This window comes from Primulina tabacum, chromosome 13 (assembly GCF_025594145.1).
Source record: "Primulina tabacum isolate GXHZ01 chromosome 13, ASM2559414v2, whole genome shotgun sequence".
NCBI lineage: Eukaryota > Viridiplantae > Streptophyta > Magnoliopsida > Lamiales > Gesneriaceae > Primulina > Primulina tabacum.
The window spans coordinates 36,831,846-36,850,565 of NC_134562.1; the positions used below are offsets into that span (position 1 = coordinate 36,831,846).

The 18,720-nt window shown below is 37.1% G+C and overlaps 2 protein-coding genes across 3 annotated transcripts; one reads left to right on the plus strand and one right to left on the minus strand.

Annotated features, from left to right (window-relative positions):
* Window positions 1-159: 159 nt before the first annotated feature.
* On the minus strand, window positions 160-10,008 carry LOC142523259 (uncharacterized). 2 transcript variants are annotated; one of them, XM_075626990.1, is made up of 13 exons: window positions 9,512-10,008; window positions 6,956-8,027; window positions 5,707-5,922; window positions 5,407-5,624; window positions 3,316-3,390; window positions 2,952-3,023; window positions 2,775-2,873; window positions 2,627-2,692; window positions 2,436-2,550; window positions 2,076-2,144; window positions 1,632-1,971; window positions 1,344-1,467; window positions 160-1,233 (listed from the first exon to the last, which is right to left on the minus strand). In XM_075626990.1, the coding sequence occupies exons 1-13, from the start codon at window positions 9,629-9,631 to the stop codon at window positions 460-462; spliced, it is 3,360 nt and encodes a 1,119-aa protein (XP_075483105.1). In that variant the 5' UTR covers window positions 9,632-10,008; the 3' UTR covers window positions 160-459. The 2 variants fall into 2 exon arrangements, with proteins under 2 accessions (XP_075483105.1, XP_075483103.1); XM_075626988.1 differs by having other exon boundaries at window positions 2,436-2,556.
* A 1,244-nt stretch (window positions 10,009-11,252) lies between these two features.
* LOC142522597 (uncharacterized) lies at window positions 11,253-14,636 on the plus strand. Its single transcript, XM_075626088.1, has 4 exons — window positions 11,253-11,631; window positions 12,760-13,548; window positions 14,029-14,076; window positions 14,163-14,636. The coding sequence occupies exons 1-4, from the start codon at window positions 11,443-11,445 to the stop codon at window positions 14,448-14,450; spliced, it is 1,314 nt and encodes a 437-aa protein (XP_075482203.1). The 5' UTR covers window positions 11,253-11,442; the 3' UTR covers window positions 14,451-14,636.
* The last annotated feature ends 4,084 nt before the right edge of the window (window positions 14,637-18,720 follow it).

An 18,720-nucleotide genomic window follows, 5' to 3' on the forward strand; every position in this document is an offset into this window, starting at 1 on the left:
GCTCTTACAAAAAATGATTTAATAAGAGATTTTCTTGGATCCAGCCATCTCGTGCAACACAACAGAATGGGGGTGAAAGGGACCGAATCTTAGGGCACGCGGACTGAAAAGAATTTCTTAAACCAATCCGAGATTGCAAAACTCTTTAAGAAATAAATGTAGTAGCACAAGTGAATGAACACCTCACATACCAACAAACAGAAGTCCATCATAATGTTACACAAATTTTACAATCAAACAAGTTCATAATAATGAATAATAATAATAATACTATACTATTATCAACACACGAAAAAAATATCCGAGGAAAAAAGAAACCAAGTGGTAAAAACATAAAAGGAAAAATCGCGACAACTGGAAGAAGCAAATTGCCTAATCTGAAACATAATCCTAAGAAACAAGCTCTAGAGGGAAAAAGAAAAAAATGTGCCCACAAAAAAGAATGACAAAATTGCAACACTAGAATGCTTTCCAACTATCTGAATCTTTCTTCGGAGTTCGACCCTCAAGAGATGTCCTAAAAGGCTCGTTAGACCCGAACGGATCTGCAGCATCGTCAAACGAAGGGAAACCATGACTATAATCAGAGTCCCGAGTACTATGCATGGAATCAAATCTAGTAAACGTGTCTCTTGGAGGAAACGAGCCAAAGTTATAATCAGAATCTGCCGTGCTCTGGAATGAGTCAAATCTTGCGAAGGAGGATTCTTGGGGTGGAAAGTATCCTTGATCAACTTCAGAATCTCTAGTGCTTCGCATTGAATCAAATCTCGTCAAAGACTCACGAGAACCAAAAGGACCACTGTCACTCATGTTGAAAGAATCGAATCTTGAGAAACTGTTGAACGAATATGGCTCTTCAGAACCTTCGTTGAACCCTTTAGGAGAAGTGTTAAAATTGTACATTGGTGTGCCAGGAACTGAATCTGCAAATAGACTATTCCTGGAAAACATGTTATTCCCGTGCGGAGAGCTTGCAGAATAATAGAGTGGTGTGCTCGGAACTGAATCAAAAAATGGACCCTGCTTTGGAGTGTCCATGCCTGTAGATCCAGTTCTAACTGGATCTAATATGCTAGCAGAGTTATAGAGCGGAGTGCTAGGAACAGAATCAAAAAATGGACCCTGCGTTGGAGTTGAGTCAATGGTTCTAGATCCAGTTCTTATTGGGTTTAATGCCCAGTCATCAGGACCAAATAAAGAACTTTCACTACGTCTCTCAAGGTCAGAATCCTGGATTGAACAGCATGGAGGCAAAGTTGAGGCAGCAGCAAGATTCGAATAAGGGAACTATTATAGAAAGACCAACTGGAAATCAAAGCACTTTTCAATTAAATAAATACCTTAGGAGTGCCAGGATTGAAATCCCATGCCGCAACAGTATCATAATGGGAATCAATAGAACCCCAACCTGGCTCATCAAAACCTTTCTCCCCAGAAAGTACAGATTCAGCTCTACCATATCCACTGCAATTATAGATCAAATGACCACAAATGTTTTTAGCAGATCAAAACAACTTTTGGACCGAAGTTCAGCTCTAGAAGGTTACTCAAAGCATTCAAGTAGAAATACGTATAAAGTTAACATATCTGTGTAAAACAAGGAAAAACATCATTAGTTACCCACTAACCCTGGGGTGTCAAATCCATATGGTGAGCCATTTATATTGACATCCTTCATTAGTTTCAGTTCTGGTAATTTATATGATGGGCTATCAAATGCACTTCCTGCTGGACTGTCTGGTGGACTTCTTACTGTTTGCTCCAAGTTTTGATTGTATGGCCTCTCATTCTGAGGTAATCTGTCCCCAGAACCAGGCATGTCTGATTTTTTATTGTCTTCAGATGGTGACTTTGCAGAACCACTGTTATCCAATGGAGTAACTTTCTCTCTAATCAATGCAGATTTTGGTTTTGGAGGTGCAATCACATTTTCAATTTCAAGCGTAAGCTCTTTGACATATTGGAATCCTGTATTAAAAAAAAAGAGGATTATGTGAAAAACGATTAAATGCCGAACTGCCACAAATATGTTTTACATGAAAATAAAACTATACAGTGGACCACAAGAGTACCTTCATCTTCAAACTTATCCCAAACTTCATCCCAATCAGCAGCTGTTCCTTCAATGCCAGGTTGCCAACCTGTAAAAGAAATTCATCCGAGATAATAATCATTAAGTCAGAATCCATCGATAGCATCGCTCAAAAGATATAGATCATTTCAATGGAATATACCGTCTTTTGACTCCTTAATATTTTTATTTAGGATATCATCAATAACCAGATATATAGGAAAAGTGTAAAGGATCTAATACATCACAATTTTAGCAACTAAGATCAATGAGACGTGAAAAATGGCACCCCTATTATTTCAATTATAACCGATGGTGGAAAAATCAGATAGCATCAAGACCTGCTCTTAACAAGACATACCAAATGGAAGCTCAACGAGTGAGGTTGGTTTTCCACGTAACCCATAAGTTTTGCACCGTTCATTCAACGCTTTTACCAGTTCCTCAAGGTCTGACTGGATTTGATTTGTGCGTTCCTGTGGCTACCAATTTCAGGCTCAGAAAATCTATTCTCATCTTGATGACATGAAACTAATAGAAGGAACAACATACCTGAATACCATCGGCATTATCTTGTTCCAATTTGACAATTGTTCGGTATAGTTCCATTTTTTTATCCTAAAAACAGAGTCATCAAACCGAAACCATTAAACATTCCAAATGCATGGAAAGCTTGCAAGACACAAAGGGACAAAAATACCTGAATATCACGAAATGTAGCTTCTTGAATGGTTAATTTAGATGCCACATCACCAACCTTCTTGTACTTCTCTTCATATTTCATTGCTAATGAGTCAGCCTAGATAAAGGTTCAGTTAAATGAGTCCAACAAATATCAGTCATCAGTGGAAAAGCACCTCGTCTTTAAAAGCAATACCTCTTTTTTGTCAGCTACAACTTTCTCGGTGATCTCATTCAAACGATTGTCGCATCGGCTTTTGTATAGTATCTAGCAGAAAATGGCAGTATTAAAAAGTGCCACATATGATGCATTCTCAGTTGAGCTTTTTCATTTTCCCAAAGCATGCTGCTTCAGAGATAAAAGTCACATCCTAGGAAAGAATTTTGGCTTGAAAACATGATTAAGATAATATGATATATCTTATTTTTGGGGCTCAAAATCAAGACAGGAATTAATGAACTAGTAGATCTGACCAAGGTCATCAGAAGATTCAATAGTGGCTCCCTAGATCAGATTGTGCCAACATTATCATTGTGCAACTGACATTAAGAAAACTCACAAGTTCTTGCATCTTGGTTTGATAAAACTGAATTTTCAGTTTAGCTTCTAAAATATCCTTTTCCAAATCTGCTACCTGCATTAAAAACGAAGAATAAGAGAAGGAGAATAAGAGAAGGTTCACGGAGACATGAAGCGAATGATTTTTATTTCATTTTCTTTTCTTTCTAACTAGTATAGAGATAAGCCCAAACTGTAGGGATACGTAATCCTCATGGAAAAATGAGAGCTCTCACTAAACCAGAGATAAACAACACCTTCTGCATATTTCATCATCAGTTTAACAACAGACATTTAACTTAAATGGAATTCATGGAATACACAAATAAGAATAAACAATTAATTCAACTCAACTCAACTCAACATCCATAATAACACAAACACTGAAGGAAGCAGGTCCAGAACAGGGTAAACAAGGTGGTTGTCCAAATTGCACTTTACAGTTTTTCACCATGACGAGGCTATAGTCCTAAGTCAGCATCATGGTTATCCAGTACAAAGAGTGGGAAAACCTTAGCATTGGCATCAAAATGAATTTTTTCTATCATTTGAGTCCGGATGGCACCTTGATGCTTTACAAGAATATAAACAAAACAAAAGCACAAACAAATAGATGAAGCTATACGCCTCCAAAACTTAACGGCTTAACCTTAAAAATCTTGACAATCCTCGATGTTGACGTCCAATAATAATGGTCAAAGGAAGATCGACATGTAAGTGAATAGAAAGTAAAACCACAATAGGGTTTCTGAAAGTAGATAATGAACTCGCTTTGCATTACTCTAATGAGAATCAGCCACACTGGGTAACCTAAGAAATGTGCAAACTAGAAATCTAAAACAGCAGCAAAAAATTCAATAATCAACTGTAAGATCATAAAAAAAACTTCAGATTAACCTATTCTTCTCTCAGGTTGTAGATCACTTGGGTCTGATGGGACACATAAATGCAACTAGTCGAAAGAAACTAATGCCTCGGATAGGAACCAGATGGATTAGATAATCTAATTCGTAACTCAAGAATTAGCACCAAAGCATTCTACACTCTAGCATTACAAGAACCTTAAGGTCATGATAGATGTGAAATATACATAATTCAAGCCTAAAATCATGGAACAACGTATAGAAAGAACAATCATTCTTACTACAAAATATCATTCTTACTACAAAATAATCTAACACTGCACGTGAAACATGTCACAGTGGAGTTGATTTTTGAACGGCGCTGGTTTGATTCCTCTGATTTTCTTAGTTTACTCTGAAAAGTGAATTCCATTTAGTAAACAGCTACATTATTCACAATTGTGATACCAGAACTTGAAAAAGGCTCTACGAGTGCATTTGGATTGATATTTGATGGATTTGATTTGGAAGGAGTAATCTCAAATTGATCAATCCAAACACAAACTAAGGTCAAACACTTGAAATCAGTTATTGCCGTCAACTCAAAGAGAAAAGATTTGCAATCCAAACTCAATGAGACCACACGAAATGAAAATACATCTCCAAGAGGACAAATACTATAAGTTAATAATATCGATCTACTTCTGGAACGTTAGCAGAACTCACCAAGGAAAAGGCAAAGACGTGATGAGAACATATCCGCGAATAAGTATCATACATTATTATTTTGACCAGCATATCCTATCCCAATCCGAGGAAAAGAAAAGCAAGATGAAAACACAACCACTATGACCACCGTCATATACTCGTAATATAGACTAATACGCATAGCATTTGTTTGATAAATTCAAAATTTCACTTTGTCAAATTCAAAATTTCACTATGTTTCAAAGCTAACTGAAGTATCCGTTCTCAAAATGTTTTATGTGTATTAGTAAACGATGCATTTTGGCAGGTAGTAAACCGCAAACAGTCATAGATCATCAAAAGGTTCTCTAGATGTACACTCATCGCATAACCTAGAACACCATATCTAGATTCTAGATACACCTAGAGTCACAGAATCCTAAACTTGTAGAATCGAAGAATAAAATCATGGTCATAATTGATACTCGGTAGCTAAAGGAGGAAGGACAATGGGACGGAGAAGGAGAAAGCAGCGTAGAATATCTGGAAAAAGTAAGAATCACCTGTTTCTCTGCATTTTTTGCCTCCTCAAACTTTTTATTCAGGGACTCCTGTTCCTCTGTGCTAAGTTGGTCTACAAGATGCTTCTCTAGAGCAGGAACTTTGGGCTTTTGTTGGACTGTTGCCTCAGGCTGGGGAACAGGAACTGGACGAGGAGGCCTGCCTCCACCAACAGAAGAAATTGGCCTTGCATTCTTAGTCCCTAGAGGTTGTTGTAAGCCTGATTACAGACGACAATATATGAGGGGTTGCAAATAAGAATCACAATTAAAAGCCAAAGATTTGACATGTAAAACATAAACCAGTAGTTGGTCTCCAAGATGTATTGCCATATGGCACAGCAGGTTGAGTGGAGGCAGATGATGTCTCATCAAACATAACATTGTTGGGAAGCGCTGCTGGAATAGGGCGCCCTTCCCTATATCGTTCCATCAAATAGAGAGCAATGCAGAATTCCCTCAAAGAAAGCATGCTGTCATTGTCTTGATCAGACAAGTCCCAGACCTGCTTTAAGACCTCTATTAAAACAAATAAAACAACAAAAGTAAGACAAGGAAAACGTGCATCAATTAACAAAACAGAACGTTTCTTAAAAATATCCAGAAAATGTGAAGAATCAGGAATGCACTTAGCCTCATTGCTACCAGTGTTACAATTTAAATTCAGGCTTTCTAAATTTGAAATAAGATATCCTTATATTGACATAAAAAAGAAGTAAATAACAGATTGAAAAGGATAGGACGAACATATGGTAAATTTTAAAAATTCATTATATTTGCAATATTTGTCTCTGGATTCTTCTCCATTTTAATAGAAGGCTTCAGGAGTAAAATGATTACGAAATCTAATTCACATTTATTTGGATCTTAGGCAGTAAAAACCATCATATTTGGAGAAGGAATAAAGAAGTCAATTCATCTCATTACAAACCCGTTATTACTGTTACTGGTTTCACAATCTTGAACAACCAATTTGTCTACAATGTTAAATTGTACTAGAATTCTGTTCACCTCCTTTTTTTGAAGCTTTCGGCATGGTTAAATAAACTACAGCAGCCAGTAAAAATCAAAAGCTCTTCTACTTCATGAATCAATGAATTAATTGCAGTAAAACTTAAACAATAGCTTCACGGGAAAAATTAGTTAATATCATAAGAAAGCTCAAATTAAAATATAACATCCTAACCAAAAATATAAGCCACCAAAGTAGCAGGTAAAGCAGGCCAATTCTACTCATTACACATTTGTCACCTTGCCCAGAAATAATCTCAGATGCACGAATCTAATATAATTTTTCAAACCATAAATATTTCATTAAATCAAAGATACTTTATCCAAACATAAATCAAATTATAACAACACTTCAAAATCAATTTTACCAAAAATCAAACGCAACTTCATATTGAGAAGAATATATTATACCCATTCAACATCGACAGTTGACTTCACATTATGAGGAAACAAGTACATGAAAAAGGCATATACCAGTCCAAAATCTAAACCAGAAAAAAGATTAATCCAAATCTTAGGACTTAGATGAAGTACAGCATACCTCGTGGTAGCCTCCAACTCAAGAATAAGTTACGAGCCTGTTCACCAGTAATTTTCCCATCTCTGTCGGTGTCAACCTGCACAAATACCTTGCTGTACTTTTGAACATCAGACGAAGTAATTTTAGGCCATGGGGGCTGAGGTTGAACAGAGAGAAGATTTCCAGCAGGAACAGGAGATACAGGGGGTTTTTTAGCTGATATTTGTTGATTTGCTTTCCCTGTGGACTCGAATTGTTGAGCTTGAATAGCTGGATGCTGAGAAACAACAGTTGGCTTAGCAGGTAGAGTTCCAGCTGACGAGCCAGGTATGCTGCCAGCAGAATATGCAATTGCTGAGGAGTTCTGCTTTGGTTCAGAAGGTGTCACTGAGAACACATCCCCAAAAACTGAGTCCGGAGAAAAGCCGTTTCCAGAAGCTTTATGTGGTTTTGAGTCTTCCTTTCCAACCTGGGAGCCCAAGAAAACAGTATCATTTGGCTTGGATGAAGAAGACTGCACCAACCCAGTTATTTCTGATGGTTTTGATTGTGCCGTAGACGGGGACGTAGGTCCAAATCCACCCTCTGTTGTGGAAGAACTTAGGCTCCTGTTGGAGACTTGAGAGGAAATTCCAGCAGAGTAAGCATTAGTACTACCAGAAAATGAATCAGAGGAGCTAGGGCGATGCGGAACAGAAATAGAACCTGCCCCAGTCAATCCTTGGCTTGAAATACCTGGTTGAGACTGGAAGCCATAACTAGGAGCTGGGGGCTGAGGTGGTCTCACAAATTGGTTTTGATGAGATTGAAATCCATGTGGACCACTCACACCAACACCTTGATTAGAGATTGGAGTGGCACTCAACTGTGAAGGAGGTGCACCACCTGTCAAATTCAACTGAGGACTAGACGTAGCTGCAAGATTTATCTCCGGAGCAGGGATTTTAGCTGAAGCTGGACCATATAAAGCAGCTTTCACAATATCTGGAGTCAAATCTCGCTTACTTTGTGCCACCGTAACAAGTTTCAAAGCATTATAAAATTCTGAGCGACCTAGGAAACCAGTTCTGTTTTGATCAGCATACGTCCATACCTGCACAATACCCCACTGAAGTCATTTTCCAGGGCAAACTACAGAAAGTAAATTCAAAAGGAAGACAAGCAGAGAACCACAAGTAAATTTAAGAGGAACTTACAGTCGATTGACCCACGTGTGTTTTGTTTTTAAAAATAGCCCTCCCCTTTATATATAGGGCTATTCTTAAAACAAAACACACAGTACGGTCTTTCAAAAAACTGCCCCAAAATTTAATGAATCTAGGTCTAAATATTTCATTACCACGATTATGTTGAAGTAATAATAACTCCACCACTCAAAAACATCAGTCAAATCCCTGACTCCTTGTTGTATCCATGCAGGCATTCACCCTCAATCACAATTCATATGTTGCAGGATCACCAAATAATCTATAGTAAATATATTTGCAAGAGCAAAAACCATTTCTCATTCAGTTGAACTATTGTAAGGTCAGATAAGAAAAATATGTTAGGCAGCTGGCATCACATCAGAGAGCAAGGAATAGCTGTGGCAGTAAACCCCAACCAAGGATCTGGAAGAATTCTCTGGAAAAACCAGTACCACATAGTGGAAGAAAATAAGCAGTGCCCCTTCAAAGCATAAATTTGTGAGTTGAAATCTCTCACTGTCCCCAGGCGTTATGGACAAATTATATAGCCCAAAGTTTGAGAATTATTTGACAACTTCAACTCACATGAAAATATAGAGGATATTAGCTTTCTGTAGGAAGAGAGGGAAAGTACATGGTTCCTTCCCCTGATCCCAATTAGAAGTCTGTGCTTTACCCCTAGTCAATTACCCTTTCACTACCTTCGACATTGTGTATATTCCTTTTACATAACTTTTACTATTACAAATATTAACCTCCAAATCCTGACTATTACCCTTATCTGTACAACTCCTCACAGGCCTAGGGTGATAAATAGAAATAGATACAAATGTGGGCAGATGGACAGTTAAACAAAAAACAGAAGCAGAGAGGCGCGATTCTCCAAAATCGATTTGTCCAACTTGGGAATCTAACACAGGTGGATGGTTGAAGTAAAGCAATATAAAGGAAACAGGCCCAGTCAAAATGAAACCATCATACCCAGAGATATACATTTTGAGCTGACATGTAACAATTTGAATACATGATTTGATCACAAGAGTTGGCCCGCGTTGCATGTAAAAAGGCAAGGCCAACCGACCTTTTCTACAGGCCTTGCTTTTCAAATTTGAATAAACCACAGCTTTCACAGAGGATAGTTTACTGGCCCATCTACCTCAAATGGTAAATACAATTTCAGAAAATAGTTCCTCAAAACTAGCAAGTGATGTAAATGAAGATCAGTATCGTGGTTAGCAAAATTCAGAATGCCGTAAGTCAGAGTGAATTTAATTTAATTATGAAAGTAACAAGTACCAAGTAAAGAGCGAACACTGAGATCAGAATCAATGAGACGTCAGGACTGTGAGAGATTATTTTAGAGAAATAAATGGTAAATGAATGAATGGACCTGGGCGAGAACTCGTTGGGGTAGATTGGATGCTTTGAAGAAGGCAACAGCCTCGTTTCCGCTAATCCGACCATCTCGATCCGTGTCCGCCACCTGAAAGTATGCCTCGAATTTTTCCATGATTGCACAGCGTATCTGCGAAATCTCAATTTCTTGTTCCCCCGAGCAGTAATTCTCCAAGTGGCTTAGTGAAATTGAGAGGAATTACAAGAACCCTAACATAAATTTCAAAAAAGCGAATACGATAAAAATTCAAAACCACCCAGATTGCACCATTTACATACGGTCACATTTCAGGGAGCGCAGTGAATCCGATTTGAACTGTAAGATTTTAGCAGCAAGTCGGGTAATGAATTGGCAGATCGGAGGATTCAAAGGCAAAGTGAGTCGATTCGTGCTTTCGGACGATGACTTCAGAGCCGTGTGGGCGGTTTGAGGTTTCAATGTTCGTGTTTGAAGCACAGGTCAGCACTGTGTGTCGGCGTTATTATTGGTGGGTGTAATAGTACAGCGTAATTTACTATTATTATTATTATTATTATTTTGTTATTTTTATTCTTTTTTCATATCAATAATTAATTAATAATAATATTTACTTTATTCTTTTGCATTTTAATACGCATTGTTTATTATATATTTCGAAAATTCTACCTATTTGCTTCATTTATCAAATTTAATTATTTAATATATGATTCCTATTGTCCATCAGATATATAAACGCCAAAAATAATATTATACTGTAATTATCAAACTAAATACTATCTTTCTTTTTTTACTATTATTTTATTGAGTAAGTCTCTTGTGAGATCAAATGAATCTTTATCTGTGAAACGGGTCAACCCTACCGATATTCACAATAAAAAGTAATATTATTAGCATAAAAAGTAATATTTTTCATGAATGACCTAAATAAGATATCTGTCTCACAAAATACGACCCGTGAGAACTGTCTCAGCACAAATTTTTGCCTATTTTATTTCAATTTTTTAACTATATTAATATTTATTGATAAACATAATAATTTATTTCAACACTTTTCTCATTCATGAGTAAAAAAAATTCCCAATTAATTTGATTGTAAAATTGGATTGAATTGAAAATCTTTGGAGTTTATATCAGTATATAATTGACTTGAGTAGGTCTCTTGTGAGACGGTCTCACGAATCATTATCTATGATACGGGTCAAACCTATCGATATTCACAATAAAAAATAATAGTCTTAGCATAAAAAGTAATATTTTTTCATGGATGACCCAAATAAGATATCTGTATCACAAAATACGACCCGTGAGACCGTCTCACACAAGTTTTTGTCAATTGACTTTCATATTGGCAAATATAATGATCAAAATATTTTATTTGTGAAATCGTATCTACAAATATAATGATCAGAATATGATGTCTAAAATATTGTACTATTTTAAAATATTTAGATTGCACGTTAACCGTAGCTATATGGTTTTTTTAATTATTGATAAAAATTTATTTATAAAAATATCATGGATCATAAAATCGAACCGTGAGACAATATCACGATAATTTTGTGAACGTTACGTTAGTGAAAAAAACAAGCTATAGAAGTAGTTAAGTTGTGTGCATATGATAATTAGTTTAAAAGAATTTAAGCATTGTGTGAATAAATTAAAAGCAAGAGCAAAAGGTGGAGAGAGTATCGTTTGGAAGGCCACCTTTCACCTAAATTATTATATTATATTATTACTAAATATATCTGATGACAATTAATCGAACAGAAAACGCATTTAACGCGATAATTGTTATTCTTTTTAGCTCGCTCCTCCATTCCCACTTTTCCTCCCGATCTTCGTCTACAAGCCCGACCAAATTTAGGCATATTATATTTGATTTTTGGATTGGCGATCAATCATCGAATCTGTAGATAGGGGATTTGTGATTTGCATTAGCTGCGATCATGTCAGGTTGCTCCTCGTCGTCTTCAGGATCGGAAGAAGAGGATGAAGAGATCGATTCGTACAGAAAAGGTGGGTATCATGCGGTGAGAATCGGCGATTCATTCGCTGGTGGCCGATATCTCGCCCAGAAGAAACTTGGATGGGGTCAGTTTTCAACCGTTTGGCTCGCCTACGATACTCAGTCGTCCGTGAGTGCTTCTTTTTAAGTTGCCGCGTTTTGGTTCCTGTTTTATTAAGCTTGTTGATTGTATGTCATCTTGCTTTTGAGTTTTTTTTCCCTTCCCGAGTGATGCAGCTCAAATTCCTCTTTTGTTTATGGTTTGATTTTTGTTAGATTAGCTTGGCCTATTAACTTGGCGTTCGATGTCAGATCGAATCTTGTTCTGGGTGGTATTGGTGCCAGTGATACGTATCTTGTGAAGAATATTTTATTATAGAACGTGTACGCGGTAAAAAGTTGACTCTGTAACATATTTGATGAGGTGGTGATTTTAGTTACTTCTGAGGAGGAGATGTAGCCACCTTCGAAGCATCTGGTTATTTAAGTTTTTACCATGAATGCAGTTGAAACCGTGTTATTTGGTGCCCCCTACTTGATCAATTGGGCACTTACTAACTTAATTGCAACTTGTCATTTATTTGTCATGTTTTGAGCCATGCCTGCAAGCAACTTAAGGAAGTAATATAAAGCCTCAATTTTTTATTTTTTTTTGTAAAATTTTTCTTCATAAAATTAAATAGTACTAATTGAAGCATTGATTTTAATTTATAGTACAAAAATGTATCCCACATTGGTTCTGCAAACAATCATGGAGTAGCTAAGAAGTTCGAGGCCTTAAGGAATGACCTAGAAAAAATCTATCATCGGATCAATGTTGGTAATATGGTAATGTTTATACTACAAGCTGGATCTAGGTATATGCACTGAATGTTGAAAGGTTAATTAAGACCTTAAAAGTGGGCTACGTCGAATCTTCAAGGATAGGGTAATGAAAGCAATTGCAAATAAGCTTGAAGTCTCTCCTATTTAGGATGGCTAACCTTTTGAATCTGGTTCTCCTCTTAGACTTATAGTCTGATTTATAACCAAGGACATGTGTCTTACTAAAGAAGTTTGAGATCTGTCGAGATTTGTTGTGGCTTAGACATGGATATGGTGAACAGCTTCTTAACTATAAGGATATTTGTCACTTGTGGATCGGCTTAACATAATTTGTCATTCTTTTGTATGCTTTACAGTTCCAGTGGCGTGTTTGAATGGTTGATGTAACGGCTTTGTGAACTTTCTAAAATTTTGTTTGTTTAATTTCTTATAGAAATATGTTGCATTGAAGATACAGAAAAGTGCACCACAATTTGGTCAAGCTGCTCTTCACGAAATTGAAGTCCTTTCTGCTATTGCTGCTGGTGATGGCGTAGATACTAAGTGTGTCGTCAACTTGGTGGACCACTTCAAGCATGCAGGCCCAAATGGCCAGCATTTATGTATGGTCCTGGAATTTCTTGGCGATAGTTTATTGCGTCTCATCAAGTATAACCGCTATAAAGGTCTTGAATTCAATAAAGTGAGGGAGATATGCAAGTGCATTTTGACTTCTCTTGATTATTTGCATAGAGAACTTGGAATTATACACACAGACTTAAAGCCTGAAAACATTCTTTTATATTCAACCATTAATCCTTCTAAAGATCCAATTAGGTCAGGAATGACTCCAATTCTTGAAAGGCCAGAGGGTAATCCCAATGGGGGAGTAACCATAAATACTATTGAGAAAAAACTAAAACGAAGGGCGAGAAGAGCAGTTGCAAGGATATCAGAGAGGCGAGCTTCCATGGGAGGAGTAGGAGTGATGCCAAAACCTGCTAGAAGCTTAGATGGGATTGACTTAAGATGTAAGGTTGTGGATTTTGGAAATGCTTGTTGGGCTGATAAGCCAATTGCTGAAGAAATCCAAACTAGGCAATACAGAGCTCCAGAAGTCGTACTTCAATCTGGTTATTCTTTTTCTGCTGATATGTGGTCTTTTGCTTGCATTGCTTTTGAACTTGCCACGGGTGAGATGATGTTTACTCCCAAGACTGGACAAGGCTTCAGTGAGGATGAGGTACCGCATTTAGATATGATTTGATTCTAAATTGCTATCGCGTGAATGAGATGTCAATAGCAAGAAACCCATATAGTTTGTGTTGCTCACGAAGTTAGTAGATGTTATATTTCTCTTTCTGAGATAATTAAAGACTTTTAAGTTTTGGTGGACAAATTGTTCAACTGCATCTAGAACTCTTGATTTATTTGTAATTTTTGCTGTAAATGCTTCAAATTTAACTCTTGAACTTGCAGGTATAAATATGTCATTTTGTTGCCGTTTACTTGGCTAGGTTTTAGTGTCCCAGTACCTTACTTTGGGGAATAAAACTGAACACAGCCTTCAAATCCTCACTGTCTTACGCATTTCGCGATCTTTCATCCTCAAGCCTCCGAAAAATTTGTTGATGAGCTAATATTACATCAACTTTTATAAACTGGAATGACTACGAGTGATTGCACTCGATTTCTTGTATTACACTGATGTGTGATGTTGCAGGATCACCTCGCATTAATGATGGAGCTCCTTGGGAAGATGCCGCGAAAGGTACATGCATATTTTTCTCTATACAGGTATAAACTATGTTTGCTACAAATGTTGCTCAGTCTGGATTCCTACTTCTTAAACTTTAGATTGCCACATGTGGAGCACGGTCCAAAGATTACTTTGACAGATATGGCGATCTGAAGAGGATCAGAAGGCTAAAATACTTGACGCTTGATCGACTACTTGTTGAAAAATTTAAATTTTCTGGCGACGATGCTCGTGAATTTGCTGATTTTCTCTGCCCCATTCTCGATTTTGAGCCTGAGAAGCGACCAACCGCAAAGCAATGTCTGCAGCACCCGTGGCTCAATATCAACAGGCAGAAGAACGATGAGGCGAAGAGTGGATCTAGAGTTGAAAAGCTTAATATTTGAACGACCAACCTCCTAATTAAATTCGCTAGCGATGTCGTAGAAAGACGGTTTGCCACGTGTATGTGTTTCTTATTGTTTATTTTTGGTTGTTGCCAACAAATCTTGATTGTATTTGATTTATTTACTAGCTACGGTGTAATATAGCATATGATTTGCACGAGGAAAAGGATTCCACGTTAAAGAACAGACCGAGAAACTGATTTTCAGTTGTCCGAATGTGATACAAGATTTGGTTTTGCGCTTTTAAAACGGGAGAATATGATAGATTAAAGCATATATCAAGGACAAAGAAGACAGTTGTCCTTTTTCTAAAGTCTAAATTTGACCCAACTTTTGCAAGGACCCACCCCCACCCTCGATTTTCTGTATCCAAAGTTAGTGTCGCGAAGCCCAATCGCAAATTTGGTCTCACTTCAAAGTTTTAAATGCGTTTATACACTCTAAATGATTTAATAATTCAATTGACACAAGCAACCAGTGAATTTAAATAAATCACTTTGATAAAAAAATAAAATAAAATGCTAGCATAGAGAATAAATTCAATGAAACTCGATAGTCTAATTTATATTCATTTCCTACCTGATTTTCCAACGTTAACCATAGTTACATTTACAAAATAAAATAAAATAATTTATATTTTAATAAATAAAAAATTCAAAAAAATTTAATTGTACAGTTTTATCTTTTCATATATGTATGTGCAGTTGTTAATTGATCGATTCACTTCCTTTCTTTTTTTAATAAAATTACTTTAATTAAATAAGATAAAAAGATAGTACAAGTACAAATCCAATGAATATTCTCAGGAAAATTCACACGAGCAGACTCTACAGCTGGTCAATATGTTCTACAATCAGCTACCACAATAATCACACTAGAAATACAACGAAAGATTAAAATATTGATCTTCTTGATGATAGCTCCCACATCCGGCTTTTCACTCACGAATGTTGCCCTATTCCTTGCATTCCAAATATGATAAATCGTACCTGCTAGTGCCAAAACTCTCATCCTATTGAGGATCGAGTTACCACGGTAGACTCCTCGGAAGGCTATTAGTGCAATGTTCGCCGATCCCATACACTTCCTCATGCCCAGCCATTCACGGACATCATCCCAAATACTCTTCGACATGCTTCACCTGAAATAAATATGAGCACAATATTCTATCGTAGCAGAGCATAGGCTGTCCTTCTTCAAGTGTATTTTCCAAAGAGTTTACAAAATAAAGCCTCATTCCAAGCACGAAGGTTTTTCAATCCCCATCCCCCATCTTCAATCGGTCTACATAGTGTTTTCCACGCTATAGGAGGACGTTTGGAAGGCCACGCAAACTTCCTACAAAAGACATAGATAGCATCCAAAATGTTAAGAGGGGATAGGGAGAATAGATAACCAAAAACATTCCACACCCTGCACCACCGATCTGATTAGCTCAAGTTTCCCTGCATACGAAAGTGAGTGTCGAGGCCATGAATTAAGTTTAGCCGCAACTGCATCCACCAGAAGTCCATAATCCGTTGTTTTAAGTTTTCTCGATCCCAGTGGAATCCCCAAGTAGCGGAATTGGACTTCCCCTTGACTGCAACCTATAATCTGTAAAATCTCGTTTTGCACAACCAAATTCACACTTGCCATATAAACACATGATTTCAACAGATTAATTCTCAAGCCATCCATATTCCCAAAATCATTCAAACATTTCATAATCATAGAAACACTGTGTGTATCACCTCAGGATAATAATAACAATTCATCCGCATAAGCAAGGTGTGTGATATGTAAATTTCTACACTTTGGGTGGAACTCGAAAGAAGTGGATCTCGCCATACGCTTAAAGACAAAGAGTGAATAAGAATGGGGACAGTGGACCCCCTTGTCGGAGGCCTCTCTTACCATCAAAGTGGCCATGGTATTGGCCATTAATGGAAATAGAGTACGAGGTCGTGGACATACATTCCATGATCCAAACAATGAATTTGGCAGGAAAATTCAGCAATGTGAGTGCCTCAAGCATAAAGTCCCAGTCCACTGTGTCATATGCTTTCTAAATATCCACCTTGAGTGTGCATCTCGGAGACCCTCTTTTTCTGGAGTACTTTCTAAGCAGTTCTTGAGATAGATGGATATTATCAACAATAGAACGTCCCTTAATAAAAAGTGCATGTGCCTCATCCATTAACCCTCCAATAACTTGTCTCATCCTCTCTGCTAGGATTTTAGAAATGATTTTATAGAAGATCGTACAATATAAGATTGGTCGAAAATCATTAACTGTGGAAGCATCCACAGTCTTCGGTACTACTGCAATAATCGTATGATTACATTGCTTCAACAGACAACCACTATCAAAGAATTCTTGTACAATTTGGAAACGTCATGACCCACTGTATTCCACATTGATTTAAAGAATAAAGAGCCAAACCCATCTGAACCTGGAGTTTTATCGTTATCAATGTCAAAGAGAGCTGCATGAACTTCATCCATGGTGACTGGATTGATGAGGAAATTCCAGTCATCTACCGAGACAAAAGAACCATGACTCAAAATTTCCCGTCACCCACATGCTGAGGGGTTCGAAAAGACTTGGGGAAGTCGATTCCTGGCGCCGGAGGACGTAGCTTTTGATCCCAAGAAAGGGGTTCTGTACACTGGTTGTGAGGATGAATGGAGTTTGAATGGGTCGATGTGGAGAGATGGGTCAACACGGCGGGGAGGCCGGTGGGGATCTTTCATGGACTCCACGGTTGCAGATGCTGTGAAGGTGAGATTTTTCAATTTTATATGGGGACATGGGTAGTGAATTGGTATGTTAAAGACAATCATCTTGCCCATTCAACAGTTAAAAAACTAAAGGTTTTTGAGTTTCAAAATATAGGATAATAACACTGTGATCAGCAATGGCCAATCATGGCTACTAACTGAAGTACGAAGACTAGGAACACAAAACACCTCTCAACTAACTTAATGCCCTATTAAGGAATATGAACATGTTTATTTAGGTGTATAGTGATTCTTCTAAAAAGACTTGGGTTTAATCATTTCTGGCAATAAGTGAACGAATATGAAATAGTTAATGAAAAATCGATTCTTGTTTGTTTTGAGCCTTCATCCGATGGATCTAGTCATGATAGAACTATACTAAAGTAGATATATAAATAAATTATAGCTTAGTTGAGGTAGTGAAGAGTAACTCAACTAAAGATGATTCATTGCAAAAAAAAAAAAAAAAAAAGGTCCGGTACATCAAGCTCCTATAAAAGTTTTTTGGTGAATACATCAACTATTAATGTAGAATAAATATTAAGTGTTTTTGTTTACGAGACTCAAACTTCTATTAACACGTGAGTATAAATTAAGCGCCTCTCAATGCATGTAGTGTTTGGCTCTTTATGCGTTTTTAACCAACATTGCCCCGTGGATTTCGTCTCGTTTCTGTTTTCAAATTGATCAATTGTACTGGCAAATATACTATTCTAAGCAGTTAATAGTTTATGACGATATAAAAAAAATAGTAGCTGGCTAAGCATATTCTGATGGCAGAGACGAGGATTTATTTATAACTTGCCTGGCAGGGGATTTCATATTCTGTGGATCTGCTTGAAATACATCCTTTCATTCGAAAAGTTGTTGGATGGAGAGGTACGTAGGTAACCTGAAAATGGACCAAAACGGAAGGGTTAGAGCGGCCGATTCGATGGAAAGCCAACTGCACTGTATCAAGATTGTGGTGTCTCATCAGTGTCTAGTGCTATCAAAATCGTGGATCATTTGTATCGTGGATCTATATCATCTCCATATGTTCTACACCTCAATGTGGATCGATATCCCGCTATGACCGCGGTATGATCAAGCATCCTCATACAGAACTTGTATATCTCATGTAACTTCGTGGTGTTGAATTCAAGATCCAGGTCCTGGTTGAACAGATTAAAAGGTAAAAGAAGTCATATTTATTTGGTCTTTTCGATTTTGATGAAAGTAGAATCAAATTAAGCCAACCATGCTGAATTACAACTTTGTTGGATTGATCAGTTCGGTGAAATTGAAATGTTGGCAGTATGATCAAAATTCAAAAGGTGTGCTCTAATAATGCCATTTGTGAAGCCATTCTCTAACAGAAGTGATAACAGCTCAGACATCAATAGCTCGAAACAACTGTCTTCTGACATCTAGTCTAAATCACATTCAAAAACATCCTTTCTGACACAAAAAAGGTAAAAATGATCATCATCATCATGTAAATTTACTCCAGAGTTGTCGACGATCA